Consider the following 15,373-nt stretch of genomic DNA (forward strand, 5'->3'; position numbering starts at 1 on the left):
ACTTTAGAATGATAGTTTGGATTTCTTGTAAAATGTAATGACAGTAAACATAAAACTATAAAGAGGCTGCTGTTTTATTTAGATTTCTTCCATATTTGAAATGGTCTTCCTAATGGCTGTATTCTCCAAAGCTGTTTTTCCTGGTTTTCCAAGATCTGTGTAGTTTTTTTGTGACTTATCCCTGGCTGCTGTCTATACAGAAGACAATGTCATATTTTAATGTGAGAAATTTCTTTTTTCTACCTATAGACAATCTCACCTTACAGAGTTGTTGTCTGAAGTTGATATTCAGCAAATGGTTTGTGTAAAAATGTTACTGTATCATATTGTTGTAAGACCAGTGCTCAATTTGCACAGTGAACAAGGGTGAAGAATGTAAGAACAAGAGCAATAGCCATTGCTCTACAGGCATTTGGTCCATACTCAAACTCTGAAAGAGAGGAAGACTAACTGTTAGTCTGAGGACCGTGAATGTGAATAAGTAAAGAACAGACCTTATTAGGCAGGGAAAATGTTGTTTTCCTATTAGGCCTGAATTTCCTGTTTCCTATTAGGTTTGAATTTCTCATTCAAACYGGAAAAACAATCAAACAAAACACTAACAGTCCTATAGTCTGAGTACACCCCTTGAAAGCATTTAAAATAAATCCTGCTTCTCATTCATAAACTTACCTTATAAACCCTTCTTTTTTTCCCAGAGAAACCTCCCTGTTCAATATCCCAGCTGTAGTTCATTTAAGKCTCCCATTCGTACTCATAAAGATTCATTCATTGCCCTGTATAATATATGTGGTAAAGTGAAAAGAGAACAAACTCCTGCATTTTTACAGTCTAAATTAAACAATTTTGTTTTATAATCCTTCAAAGACAAAAGATGAAAAATCTTTTGTCTCATGAAAGAAGAAACTTGACTGAGCCTTAAGCTCTATGGGTCTTGTATCTGCAAATTTATTTATTTGTTATTGCCAATTGTCCTACAAGAAGCCAAAAGCCAAGTGGACCGAGCCGGCTGAATTGGTTCTCCTTTCCTGCCCGCTCGCGTAGACTAAAGCAASGGTAGGCACCGCTGTGCTGAAGCAAATGCTCGTCAATAAACTTGTCCTAAAATGCACCTGGGTTAGCTCCCGTGCTCTTCTCAATCCCACCTCTAACCTTTCTGATGCTGAGAGCTCATCTCTATTACAGGCTGCTCATACAACTGCCTGTGATTAATAACTAGCGTGATTCATTAGCCCGTGCTGTTTGCATTGTCTCCCCAATGGCAGCACTGCTGGCTGGGGATGCTCCATGATTGCTCTGCCGTGTGCAGCGCTAAGATGCTTTCAATCTAATGTTCTGGCCATGTTTTAGCATAAAATAATATTAAGGCGTCCCCATAATGGAACTGTCTGAAGAGCCATTTTATTAAGCAGTGAAAGAATGTGTGCGTGTGTGTGCGCGCGCGCATGTTTGTATCTGCAAGAGAAATCTAATCAGCACATGGTTTTTTTCACCAGAAATGTAATTTCACTGAATGTTTAGCTTAAAGCCAGCTGTTTTGAAGTATGGTTCTTTGGGTTTGAGGTTGGAAAAACATACTGTAGTAAATATCTTATGTGGTGCAATTAACTTCTTTAAATTGCAAAAACAGGAAAAATAGGAAACAGAAGTCAGTTTATTGTATTTATTCCGTTTTGTAGGTATTATTTTAAATGCAATCCAACTTCAGGTAGAAAGCTGTAGTGCTCTTAAAAGATGGCTGTTCTGAGTTACTTCACATACCTTGGCAGAGCATGTAACCTTTTTACATTGTGTGATCAACTTTTTGACAGTGCGGGACCAGCATAGCTAATGGAATAATAGCCTGCAGGGTCCAGCTAAATGATATACGAATATAATCAACCTTTGTGATGACTATTCAAAAGTAATCCCTTTAGCTTTCAACTGCACCATATATTTCAACCGGACAAAGCCATATGAAGAAAATCTCTGCAGACTCCACTGATACAATATGGCCTTCATATCCCCACAGTGTGTTTGCTGCTCACAGTGAGTTTTAAATTTAAGGTAATGGCTACTGTATATTCATGTGAGCATAGAACAATACCTTTGATTTGTTGGAGAAATGTTACATTAGCTACCAAGGGCCCTATTCAGTAAACTTTGACACAGCCCTTATATATGGTTTACTGCTTATTCTAAATGGAATATGCCTGATAAAAATGCTTTGCATGCCCAAATTGTACAAATTCATTAATCTTTATATTCATAAAACCTCCGAGTACAACTGCCTCCATTCCTAGGAACCACTCAGGCTCCATGCGGCTGAACACGCGGGCCCAATCTGCTTTTAAAAGATCGTTACATCAATATTCATTTATCGAGACACAAAAAATAGGAGAATCTTCTACGAATGCAGGACGTACATATGTTGCTGGCAGTGAGGTTATTTGCTGCCGTGTCTTCATTTCTGCCCCACTGCATCACTGTACGGATTATATAACTGGAAACAGCTACATGACCTTTCAAAATGCAAGTAATTTTTAGATGAGAAAAATGGGTTATGTCTCATCTTTTGCCTTAAGCTAGCAGGCACACCCTGTCAAATCAGGGTTAAGGGATACAGAACAAGGTGCAATAGTCTTCCTTTCTCTCTCTCTTTCTGTGACAAAAATGCAATGCTAGTTAATAGTGAGTGTATGTTCATAAAATTCGTTGTATCTGTGAAAACAGATGTAATGAAAATACTGTGTATTGCCTTATGTTACGGGTTTTGTATGTATAATGTAGTAAGAGCTCACTCGTGTTAAGGCCAGCTRCAAATGCATTGTTGTTTGCATATGTGTAGCTAAGTACATGTGGAAACGTAGCGGTACTGTTACTGACTTTTATTTGAGGTATTATATTACAATACTTTGTGCACTTAGGTAAGTTAGTCACAAAATCTGCCAAAATGCAAGTATCTTCTCACCTKAGCACTGTGCCAGGTCAAGCAAGTTTGGGATTTGCTGTTTGGGTGCTTCTGTGTTTATGCTCCTCTCGTGCTTGGTTATCCACAAGCAGCCTTGCTGTTACTGTCCAGAAATACTGACACAGGAATAAGTGTGTTTGTAAATAAAACCAAAAACAACAAAATAAGAACAGATGCMCAAAGACAAACCGAAAATCCACCTGGCCTTTTTCTAACTGTGGCCCATAGCTTAGAAGCGGGAGAGGGTATGGACACTTCTCCTGTTCCTTTCTCCTGTCACTTCTCAAACACGCGGGTTTCGGCATCCTCCGCATCCCGCAGCAGCGAGTGCCCCCAGGTGAGTTAGCCATGCACTGAGAACCCCTTCTTGCCCCTTTTTGGGCCTACCGCCTGCTGTTTTCGTTAGGGATCMCTGCATTCTTTTATTGGAAGACACTGTGAAAAATGGTTTCTGAGTCACCTTCTGCATCATGTTCCTGTTTTTCTTGCCATCCCCTCAAATATTGCCTTCCACTTTTTTCCTTTTTTTAAAGAACTTTGACGTGCCCGAAGCAAGAGCCCTGCTACGGTTCTTTATCAGCCAATGAGTTTCTGTCAGTGCTGTTTTGCTTTAATAAGGGCCAGCAGACCTTGAGCAATGCAAAAGGGATTTGAATACTTCTCCATCCCTTGGGCRTGCAAGTGAAAGAAGGGAGGTGCTGCCTGTTTCATTTTCATTTTAATCCTTTGAGAGAGCGGTGCCCACATTTGGGGTCTCCTTGAAATTGGTCATTGTTCTGGCCTCAGTCACTCTAGATGTGGTTTGCACTCCTCTTGCTGTGTACACTGTACAGTTAGAGGAGCCGACAGCCCAGCTTTCTCCTGAGGACATAGTGAGATCTGTAAAAGTATTCGGCACTCAACGAGCTCTGCAAAGACAYGTGCATGCCCCAAGAACAGCAAGGGTGTCAATGCCAACTGCACTGTAATTTGACCAGTCAATTTTCATTGTATTTTTTCAACAGTAATATTATGAATAATTATAGTTAAATATTGTTAAACATGTTAGTGCTTTTTTCTGCATTTTTACATAACATAATACCATAGAAGAATATGGTTTGATGTGATATACATGTAATATCATTGCAAATATGAGATGCTTTTATTGTTCTCAACTAGCACAGCCCAAGCAAACACCAAGGAGCCCTTTATAGCTCACTGTTCCACCAGCTGCGCTTGATAATGCTTTGTATTTGCTGGGAGGGTGGAACTGTTAATCAGCCAGTAATAGCTTCGTGTCCAAGCGCGCAGGCAAAAGGCCAAAAGGTGCATGAGAAAAGCAATTTATGCAGCAACTCCCCATTTGTCATGTGCACATCTCCAGTCCTTTTTTGTACCCATCAATATATGTAAGATGTGTGGCGTCAGGACCTGCTTTTAAATGTTTCCTTACAGATGCACGTGGCACTATCACACTTAGTCAGGTTTGGGGCCCGGTCAGCTACCTGTCTTACCTCCTCTCCTTTTTCAATATCCAGGTTCCTTTGGAAACACCAAAAAAAAAAAAAAAAMCAAAAAATGTGGCACTGGTGTAAGCTGGGAGACTGACAGGTGCTCCAGACCCCACATGAGCACTTTCCAGCTGTCTCCTGCTCCACAATGTTAGCATTCCTAAGGCAAACGGAGAGGTTACGTATTGTGTAACCAGCAGCAGACTCCCTTGTATTCAGTTAGGCTTTACTCAGTATTTTTTAGATGTGGGCTGCTGAGAGACGGTTTCCATGATGTACTTGAGCCTGGTTGCAGAAAATGTTCATCGATGTAACTGCACAGTTCGGTGCGGAGTAAATCTGTAACATGCCCTGATGCAAGCTGGGACTCCTTATGGTAACTTAGGCAGCTTCTCACATACTCCTCAGACATTTAGTTATTCCATTTCGTGTTTGCATACAGGTACAGATGAAATACTAGTTAGAAGTCATACTGAGTTGAGGCCTGTGGTGGAGGTAACATTCATTTTATAGAGTCACAAGTGCTGTTCTTGCACAGTTTCAATATGTTCCAACTTGCCCCAGCATACATTGCTGTGAACATTATTTTCCATCTCACACTGGAACTGTATTAACTCCTTTTTTTGTTTTGGCTTGGTCTGGATTGGATTTTCCTTTGGTCAAGAACGAAGGCAAGACAGTACRTGGTGGGTGAAGGCTGTGGAGAAAAGCCATGGCCAGGCAGCCTTCGGCTCTGCAGCTCCACGTTGAATCCCCTCGTCCCCTCCTGCTTCCTGCACTGCTCCTTCCCCTGGCTGGGCCCTCCCCACTGCCTTGTCGTCTCTTGGAGGGCTCTTTGCCATCCTACCCTCCCAGACGCTTTCCCTCTTGACTCTCCAGAGGCTCCTACCGGGACATGTTCTGCAGAGCAGGCCCTGAGCTGAGAACTGCCAGGCAGGAGTGCAAGAATTGAAAATAAAAGAGTGAGAATCACTCATCTCCCCATCAATAMTGTGTTTCTAAGCTCTGTCACGTGGCTCATCCCTGTGCCGTGTAAAATTTCCTTCTCTTGTGACTCTCTACTGTGTTACATGAGTGTTTTGTTTTTTTTTTTTTTCAGATAAAGCTTCTGGGCGTCTTTTTACTATTAATAGGAATGCTGTAAATCTGAAGCACTAACACACTTTCTTTTTTAAAACAGAACTTAATGAAGAAATAAGCTCCTCAAACCCCATGGGAACATCTTTGAGAGACACCAGTTCAGGATCCTCCCAGGTTCAGTATTTGCTCTTAAACCATACTTTTCCAGTACTTATCCAGACTTTTTACCGGTACACTGAGTTTTTGCAAAATATCATTGGTATCAAAATTTAACCTGATCTCTGACAGGAAATTGCACATCATCTTTATTTTTCTTGGTTTAAACAACAACGTGTTTCCTGTTTCCTTCCCAGATGCCAAGCCTAAATTTAAAATATGTGTATTTGTCTATGTTGATGTATATGTGTACACACACATACACATATATATACACACAATAAAACAATATTTGTTTTCTCATGTTTTCATTTGTAGAGAATGCCTACCTACTTAAAGAAAAAAAATGCTGATGGATGTAAAGAATGAGATGGGGAAGATCCTTGAAGTCATGCAACAAAGTAAGAATTTCAGGAATTTCAGTAGGAATTTTAATTGTCATTTAAATGTGAGCACATTCTTGCTGTGTGGCGCAATGTGTCAGAATAGCTGGTGTCATTGAAATAGAAAAGGAAGAGAGTAATCTAGAAAAAAAAGTTTCTTGTTTTTGCCGCAATGGCTTGCTTGCTTTCAATGTATCACAACTCTCCTGTTAAGATCCTAAGCATCCTTTATGCCCTCTGAAGTGAATGGGAGTCCAAGATTCTCTACACTGTGTAAGGTCAGGTTCTCTATGTATACGCAAAATATTCTTTAAATCCCAGATTACTGTCCCCTTCAGAAAGCTCCGAGCATGATGCTTGTACATGGGACTTTCAGTGATTTTTCTGTGTGTGCTTAATATCTAGAACTCAATTATAACATGAACAGAGTGGATCCAGCCCAGGTAGCACCCTGAAGTACAATTTTGTTCTAATTTATAGCACAGGTTGGTCATGAAGCACAAATAAGTATGTTCAAGCTCTAGTTGGTAGGTGAAACTATGGAAAACCTGTATAGTCAAAGCCTATAGTCATTGAATCCTGTGTTAATTGGCACAACAGAGTAAACCAAAAATCTACTTAGACTGTTCCTGAGAAATAATCTGAGGCTATGATTCCTGTTTGGGAGAAATCTCTCCTGTTTTTTGGCCAAGTCTCTCCTCTTGATGAAATTCTCAGCAGTGGTTTCCCCTCGTGACCTGTGTCTCTCTGCCTCCTGTGGGCTCCGTTGCTCTCAGAGGGCCTTTTCCAGCTCTACCACCCTTGCCCTCAGGAGCAGCTAAAGGACAGAAGATGGCAGCTGTCACTTTGCAGACTGTGTGTCAGAACATGATCCAGGACCCCTTGAATTTAATGTAGGAAAATTGATGGCAGCTTTCATATTTCCCTTGTTCTTTCAAACTACACAAACAAAGCTCTGTGAATCCAGATAACTGACCTCTCCTGTCTATAAAGGAAGGTTTCCAGATTCAGAGTTTGAAACAGGCTTCATTAGACCTGTAGCTAGTTTTTGTAACAGTCTTTGAGCAAGAAATAGCTTTTGCCATAGTAATAACTCAATCCACTAGTTTCTTCAGAGTTGCAATTTGAATAACTAGTTGACATGTGACAGAAGGATTTCGTCTTAATAAGACATAGTAAAAATGCAGCATTAACAACCTCTCGTTAAACTCCAATCTCCATGTTAATTTAGAATGTTTTTAAAAGACTGAAAAGTTTTGTGGAAGTGTTCCTGTGTACAACCATTGATACATACATAAATCTCCTTACTGAATGTTATGGTGAGGTAAAAGACTATAAAAGGGCAAAGAAGAGTAACAAGATCCTAAGTTAAATATAAACAATAACATTATCTAGTTTTCTCGTTATATTTCAGTGTTATGAATATGAAATACTAAAAGATAATAATAAATAAATATGAATAAATATAACTWAATATAAAAACCATACAATGACTTTGCAAATTACATGTGAAAATGACATTAATCTGAAAACTCTTCAAATGTTGATGAGTATAGCAGGTCTGCTAGTAAGAGGTTGCTACTTTTAGATCTTTGTACCTGCTTTTTTACCAGAAAATTATGCAAAACTGGAGTACTTTAATTTATCCTTTTTAGATTTAAAAAAAAAAAAAAAAGTAAAGAACAAAAAACTCCAAATTCTAATTGTAGAAGAGCTGATAATATTTTTTTAAAGTTCCTAGATTCTTAAGGGTTTTAACTTCATTTACATTTCTGCAGCAACTGAACATATTATGTATTTGTGTCCCCAGAGTTATAGTACAGTTACATTAAATAGCATCCATGATGACTCTTTTTTGCCAATCTATGCTAGTTACTTCGTGCTAACTTGTGTATGTTTATGAAAAAATAGTCACAAATTCCTCTCCTAGATTAGCCCTTTTGTACATGTTGACAATGTTTTTTTTAGGAGGCTTTTAATAAGGGGACTTTTATTACTTTATAATGATGTGGGTGTCGATCTTGATCTTCCCCTTCCAGAAGCCCCAGCAGAGCGTGATGTTTGTTGGGCTCCTCCCTCCCATCCCTSTAACCGTGTGCCTGATGCTGATGCTCTGTCTGACGCTTTTTAGCCGTAAATCTGCTAAAAAGCAGATGAGCTCTGCTTTCCAGATCACATCGGTGGGGCGGGCAGGTTGGGCAGAATCTGGTTCCATGCATTATAACTTGGACAGGATCCTGGCCCCCTTCCCCTTCCTGGCGACGGGCAGAGTTCCAGCACAACGGAGAGGCCTCGGAGCAGCGTCTCACACTGAAAGCTGGAGCTCGCTGTTGCTTGGCTGCTCTACTGACTCAGTGGTTCCTTAGGGAAAACAAAATCCCACTTAAGTGAATTGCCAGCTCCTCTTCCAGCATCAGTTTTCTTTGGTGATCTCTCGCCAGGCGTAGTCCTGTTGGTAAGGGCTGCTGAGATCAGAGCTCAGCTTAGCAAAACGGAACTTTTTTTCCCATGTCTCTTCACGAGATAGATTCCGTAGTTTCTTTAAGGAGCTCCTCATTTGTCTGGCTCATTATCACTGTAATACTTTCACCAGGTGTTTCCAGAAATCCTCTCTCCCTTAGGACATTGCAAACAGAAAAGAATACTTCTGGCAGAGTATGAACTGCAGTTCCAGGTTTTTCTGTGCTCAGAGAAATTGTACAAATACTTGACTTTAGTGAAATTATGAAAGCAGGTAAATCACTTTAGCCCAAGCAGCCAGTTGTCTGCCACAAACCATAGTTTAATTAAACATATTACAGCAAATCAGTTTCTGAATAGTTCTGAAATGGTAATGTTGCTATCTTTAAAACACATTATGGGAGACTTGGCAATTAAAACTGCTTCCTGGCCAAGATTTTGGTGAGTTTTGTTGTGGATGTATCAGATGGTGTATTTATTGGCTAACATTTCATAGAAGAGAGGAGGGCTGCACTTCAGAAATTAATCTGATTATGAAAAGCATATTTTCTGAACATTAGTGAGGCTAAGTCTCCTTAATTATGATGATGTATGTAAGATATTTCAGCATCTACCTGTGAAGCTGTTTGGAAAATTAATGCCTGAGTCATAGAGAGGTCGTCATCATTCTGGAAGGAATACGTTCATATCTAAATAGTCYGTCCAAATGTAGACTAAGAAGCACACTACATGCAGCTACCTAGACATAGATGGAATAAGTAAGATTGATGATAGATAGTACTGAAACCAAATTTTAATTTCCTATTAGGGAAACTAACTAACTGGAAGAAACAATGTAAATGTAAAATGTAAAGTGCACATGTAAAAATGCAAGTCTCAACTAGATATGCTAGAGTCACCTGTTACACATAAGGTCAGAACCATCAACTTGGATATAAACGTGTGTGTGTGTGTGTGTGTGTGTGTATATATATATATATATATGCAGGATCTATACCTAGGACTCGGTCTGTCTTGGTCTGTCACGTAATTCAGAATACAGCTCCTACAGACAAGTGAACAGACCACATTTTGTTCTGTTTTCAAATCTGTCTTGTTTGATAGCATAACTCCACGTTTTCCACATTTATGCCTCCAAGCAGATAGAATGTTTTTGCTGTCTTTGAAGATGAACAAATAAATGTGTTAATGAACATTTCCTTGTTTGAGTTTTCTTTTGACACAGGCGTATTGCTGAAGTGTGACACTGAGCATAAAGGAACGCAGCAGATATGACATAAAGCACGTTTCCAGGAGTTCAGTCTTAGGAGACAAACTTCTATTTATTTAAGGTATTCAAGTTATTTAAGGTTTCATTTTAGAAGTTAAAGCTTAAGAGTCTGGARTAGCTGTTGGTCAGATGAGCCCTGAGGATTGTTTGCTAGAGGAGGAGGAGGAGAAGGCGTGAGTTTGTCTCTGCTGCTTAATCCTAGTTCAACTGCAGGGTGGACACAGTAAAGCCAAGATTCATTCCCACGCGCTGCAGTGCTGGATGGATGGGTTTAATCTCATTGGGAGAGAAAACGTCTTAGTAACTAAAATCCCTGGTCCCTCTCCCTGCTGAACTAGTAGGCTTGGGCTGTTATGGGCAACTTTTCACTGAGGCTTGTAGTTACCAGTTCACTTCTTTGCCACGTAGAGGGCAGACAACTTTTAAAGAACAGCAGCTTTCAAGCGCAGCTCGCCTGGGTCCACGTGACGTGCTGGCAGGAGCCCTGCGTGAAGCCTGCAGGAGCTGGGGTGTCTGGCCRTGCTCCATAGGATCCACAGGGAAACCTGCCGTTGTCCCTGCAGTTGCTTAAGTCAGCAACGTGGCTTGGACACCTGCAGTACGGGCAGGCACAGAAAGAGCAGATAGCCAATTTTCAGTAATGGTGGACAGGAAAGCAACAGAAGGCGGCTTTGCAGTAGCACAGGGAGGGCTCCCAAGCCTGGGAGCGTCATCTCCTTAGGGGGAGCATGGTGGAGCTGCAGTGGTGACTGGCACCCCTTCAGCTCTGAACCTGGTTGTGCCARGGGTCTCTTACCCCACACGGGCCCAACAGAGCCCTGTTTCTGAGAGATGTCTTCCTTCAGCACCTGCTTTCACACCTTGTACCTTTAGTCTCTAAACTGGGAGCTACACATACATGCACGGGGGCTTATATATATATTTTGTTTGTGTATGTTTTATATATACGGGCCTTCTACTGGGAAGGGTTGGTATCCCATGCCCTGAGCTATTCCATCCCTCCAAACTCCGTGTGATGCAGAGTGACTTTGTGGCTCCCCTGGTTCTCCGAGGCTGCTTCAGWCAACCCCGTCCCGCGTGGCCGCAGGTCGACTCTGGGCAGTGGACGGGGCTTGCGGCTGGGCACAACCGGACCGGCGCCTCTGGGAGCAGCCCCAGTGGCCCTCCCTGGCGGATGGTGCTCGCTGCCATTCTCTCCCGTTTCCTTCCACGAGAGCTTTCTGCCTCCCGACTCCTCGGCACAGCTGGCTCAGGAAACAAGGTGTTCTCCCCTTCCACGTGAGTACCAGGAAATCAGTATCCCTGACGCTGCTGTGTGCTGGGTGCACTGGGCTCGCAGCACAGATTAAAACAAAACGTATTTATAACAGGGGAAGTTCAGGATTACCAGGGTGCTGCTTCCAGCCTTGCTCTATCACAGCAGCCCCTTTAGCTTTTGTATTCTGAATTGCAATGAGCTTTCACGTCTGCCGAGCTGTGAGACTCTCGCAGGAGCTTTGTGATATTAGAATATTTTGATGAATTAGAGCCTGTGCTTTTACTTTGCTTCTCTGTTCTGGGAGAGCAATATCACCAATGCTTTGGCATTTTGCAGCGCGTTTCCCAGAAATGGMTAAACATCTGCTTGCGATGGGAACAGTTGAGTGGAAAGGGTTCAGGATTGATGGCRCTCCGAATTCTTCCTGTCAGGCCGCAAGGCAGCCCTGGTGCCCATGAGCCCTGTGGGGAGGCAGGGGCTGCACGTGCCCCTCACGTTGTGGGATGACGCCGAGCGGCCCCTTGTGTCGTGGGATATTGTGTAGCCCCRTGGCGGCTGTGTGGGGAGTGTGGCCCTCGGCTCGGCTCAGCTTCCAGCTCCCTCGGCTCCCAGCTGCAGCACGCAACAGGAACCATCTCTCGGACTGTGTGTGGGTACCAGACACGGCGCAGCCGGGCCTGGCTCAGCCGTGGGGYGCYGCAGGGCCTGGCTCAGCCGTGGGKCCCCGCAGGGCCTGGCTCAGCCGTGGTGCGCCACTCAGCCCGTGCGCCCACGCGCAGCAGGAGCCGGCGGGGCTGCCCCACGCAGGCGGTGCTGCTGGTGGCGGTGCCTCCTGTGCTGCTTCTCCCTGGCCTCTTCCCTCCTTCTCTTGGGTGAGAGAGTCGCAGGATACTGGAACCTGCCAGAAATGCTTTGTGCCGGGAAGCTGGGTAACTCACTCAAAGTAGCTAAAAAACAGGTTTGAATCTGACTGAAAGTAGAGGAGTGAAAAAACCTAAACTAATATGTATGCAAAAAGTATGTTTGCTGTGTTAGCCCTCTCTGGCTCTCCCAAATCCCTGGTCCCCCAGAGGTGTTCCCATCCCTGAGACAGTGTGCTTTCCCTTGGAAGCTGCCGGGTTTAATCTCACCATCAGACAGAGCGATTCATTTCTGCAGCCTGTGTTGCACATTTCTTAATATGAGGGAAATATCTTCAGGACTGTGCGTGGGAGTGGGTGGAGGTAACTGTTTTCTCAAGGGAGAGAGATGCTGGAAATACAAAGCAGCCATCAGGTCACGCARCGGTGCTGCACGGCGTCCCCACCGCGCGAGCCCACCCTCGCCATGGGGCAKCTTTCCAGGGTTTCCTTCTGCCTTCTGGGATGCTCCGGTGCCACAGAGCCATGGGAAGGAAAGGAGCTATGCGGAGGGAAAGAGCCTGGGGAGGGAAGGAGCCGTGCGGAGGGAAGGAGCTGTGGGGAGGGAAGGAGTCGTGTGGGTCTCCTGCTAGGTGGCTCCCTCCACCCCTCGCCTCACGCRCACTCTGAGGGAAGGCCTCGAGTGAGGGAAGTCAAGATCCCCTGTGAGGAGCTCTTTCTAATTAAACTTTGCTACAAATTTAGCTGATTTGTAAAAGTGACAGTATGCCCTCGAGAAGAATGGAGATACTTAAGCCTAAAATACGATCTATATGTGTACCCAAGAGCGCTGCCGAACGCCTGACAAACTCTGCCCTCCAGAAACTTGCTCCGTCGCCCTCAGGTCRAGTGTGGGCCACAGGAGCAGCTGGGGCAACGTGGCCGGGCAGAGCTGCTATCCAGGCCCTTCACAACCCCCTCCCATCAATTCTGCCAGCCTGGAAGCTCCTTGATGTCTCCCTAATAGGGGTTAGCATTATTTATAACAATTTACAGGTGGGATGCTGAAAGACTAAACTGTAAATCACCTCAAACGCTGCTCCATGATGAAGTGCCTCTACATTATTTAGCAAATTGTCCCAACATGACTGAACGATGTGCAGTGGAAAAACGTGCCACAGAAATGTGATATTGAAGAGGCCACAACGTTGCCTCTTTAGTTTAGTCTTTTGCTTTTTAGATGGCTTTTAGTGTTAGTACTTCCTTTTTAGGGTTTTGAGGCTTGGACATGTATGAATTAGAGAGTCTTTGCTAGCCAAATAGCTCTGGCAGTATTTTTGTTAACTTTTTATGGAGTAGACTTCAGTGATTACATTTCAGCTTAACCTTTTGAGGTTTTCCAGATAAATCCCTACAGCAATCAGAGCACATTTACCATGAAGTCAAAGATTTTAGAAACACTGTTATTTGGGCATATTTACAAATCTCCTGAGGGAAACGGCAAACCCCGCCACGTTCCTGGAGCGTTACCCCAGCAGAAGTGAAGGGCGGGAGCGGGTGCAAGTGCACGTGGGCTGAAGGGGGCTGCTGGCCTTGCCGGGGGCCTCGAGGCGCTGCCGTGCGCGCTGGCCCGGAGGCCTTGTGGACACTGAAACGTTCACCTGAGCAGCACTGCTCCCTCAGCCCTGCTTCGAGCGCGGCCGCAGCCCCCAAACTGCTGCTTTTCCTGCCATTTTCCTGCTTCAGAGCAGTGGAGCAGGGAGGGGAGGGCCTTGCGCAGAAACGCATCCCAACAGATTGTGTGAGGCAGCTGGCAGGGGAGAGACCCGCTCTGTGTCTCACACCAGGGAAAAAGTGGAAAAACACACATGGACCAGAAAGCCTGCCCCAGGCAAGAGGTTTTATTAATACTCCCTCCTCAGAAAAAGCGTCTGTCAGGGTGTTGCRCCTTATTTGACACTGGAGAATCCAAGCAAAAGACTGAAATCGGCGGGGAATTGGCATGTCTGCTCCCATGCGGCACCTGTCAGGCCGAGCTCGAGGAGGCTCTTGTGTCGCTGTGGGGARAGAGTTTCCTTCTGTGTGGAGTTGGAAGCTGATGTGGTGGGAAGGGGGATGTTGGAGCCCACCATGGGCTCAGCTTCTCGGCTCATAGTCCAAGTGCCTCTGTGGACCAGGGGGAGCCACGGGGGACGCTGCGTATCCCGGTGGTAAATACCAAGGTGCCTGTGAGGAGGGGTAGAAGGACACAATTGTGAAGAAACATAAGGAATTGCAGAACTGAAGAAAAACCCTAAAAAAAAAAAAAAAAGGGAGCTTAGCCAGTCTGCTGGGACAGTGTTAGATTCACCGTTACTCACCTCAGATGCCACTTTCCCTCTCCTGCTCATGCTCGGCAGCGCTGGCCACTGGCGTCGTGAGCTGAGCACAGTGGGCAAGAGCTGCGGCCTCGTGTCCCGGCAGCCTCACGTCCCAGCTACCTCCTGTCCCTGCAGCCTCGCGTCCCCACAGCCTCACATTCTGGCTGCTTCTCATCCCCGCTGTGCAGTGCCTCCTCCAGCACCTTAGCGGTTGCATTGGGCAAAATAAATAAATAAGCAGGAGAACAAAAATGTCACGGACATAAATATGCCACAGTCTGTTTAGTTGTCAGACCACAGTGCTCAAGATGAGACAGTTTGAAACTGAAAGGGAGGAATGGATATTGCCCGCCTGCGAGCCTGAGCTTAGTGCCAGCTGTTCCGCTGGGGTTTGCGCCTCCTGCGGCTTCCCAAGCGAGACGTTGGAGCGCAGACCCGGAGCGAAGCCGAGGCGCTGCCGGCACATGCCGGCTCCTGGCACACGGGGCGTGCCGCAGGAGGCCTCATGCCCATGTGGGGCCTGCGAGCCAGGGCCTCCCTCCAGCCCTGCAGTGCCGAGTGATTCCCAAGGCTCTGGCCACCTTCCTTATTTATCATGAAGAAACGTCCACCCTGGCACYGTCCACGCTCTTCTGCTCCCTGTCGCACCGCTCTCTCCGCAGGTACGCTCAGAGTCCCGCGACAGCCGGGCATGGAGCCGGTGCTCACCGGCCAAGGTGCAGGGGAGAGGGGACACCTTGTGCCCCTCCTCGGCCTGGGGGCTGCCGACGGGACCGGCCTTCGGGAGCCACTCCAGAGCCAGCCCTTGCCTGTGGACACGGACAGGAGTTGGGCATTGAGGGCCCCAGCCTAGGCTGTTGTGTCCCCGGGGGAGCTGCGTGAGGGGGTGCCCCTCACACGAGGCCTTTCCACGCTGCCCTTCCTGCCAGCAGCCTTGTTTTGACACTGGTGAGGGGATTCCTGTGTTAAAGGCAAAGACGCCTCCCCGCAACGTGACCCCTGAAAAGCCTCATGCTCCCAACGTCAAATCCATCCCACGGGCTGGCTCCGCTCCCTGCCAGTTGGGACTGTGCCCCACTTCACCACTGTCCCCTTCCATGCAGGGACCTGCAGCCCACGTGCACCCC

At 45.4% G+C, this 15,373-nt stretch overlaps 1 protein-coding gene across 1 annotated transcript in view; it reads left to right on the plus strand.

Moving 5' to 3' along the window:
• Positions 1-9,129, plus strand: part of TTC29 (tetratricopeptide repeat domain 29) — a 111,494-nt gene extending 102,365 nt beyond the window's left edge. The window contains exons 11-12 of the mRNA XM_026042654.1: positions 5,621-5,694; positions 5,995-9,129. Of these exons, the coding sequence (XP_025898439.1) occupies positions 5,621-5,694; positions 5,995-6,045 (125 nt within the window). The 3' untranslated portion in view covers positions 6,046-9,129. The remainder of the gene's footprint in view (positions 1-5,620; positions 5,695-5,994) is intronic.
• The last annotated feature ends 6,244 nt before the right edge of the window (positions 9,130-15,373 follow it).

This window comes from Nothoprocta perdicaria, unplaced genomic scaffold, assembly GCF_003342845.1.
Source record: "Nothoprocta perdicaria isolate Ctin4 unplaced genomic scaffold, notPer1 scaffold_31, whole genome shotgun sequence".
NCBI classification, from domain to species: Eukaryota; Metazoa; Chordata; class Aves; order Tinamiformes; family Tinamidae; genus Nothoprocta; species Nothoprocta perdicaria.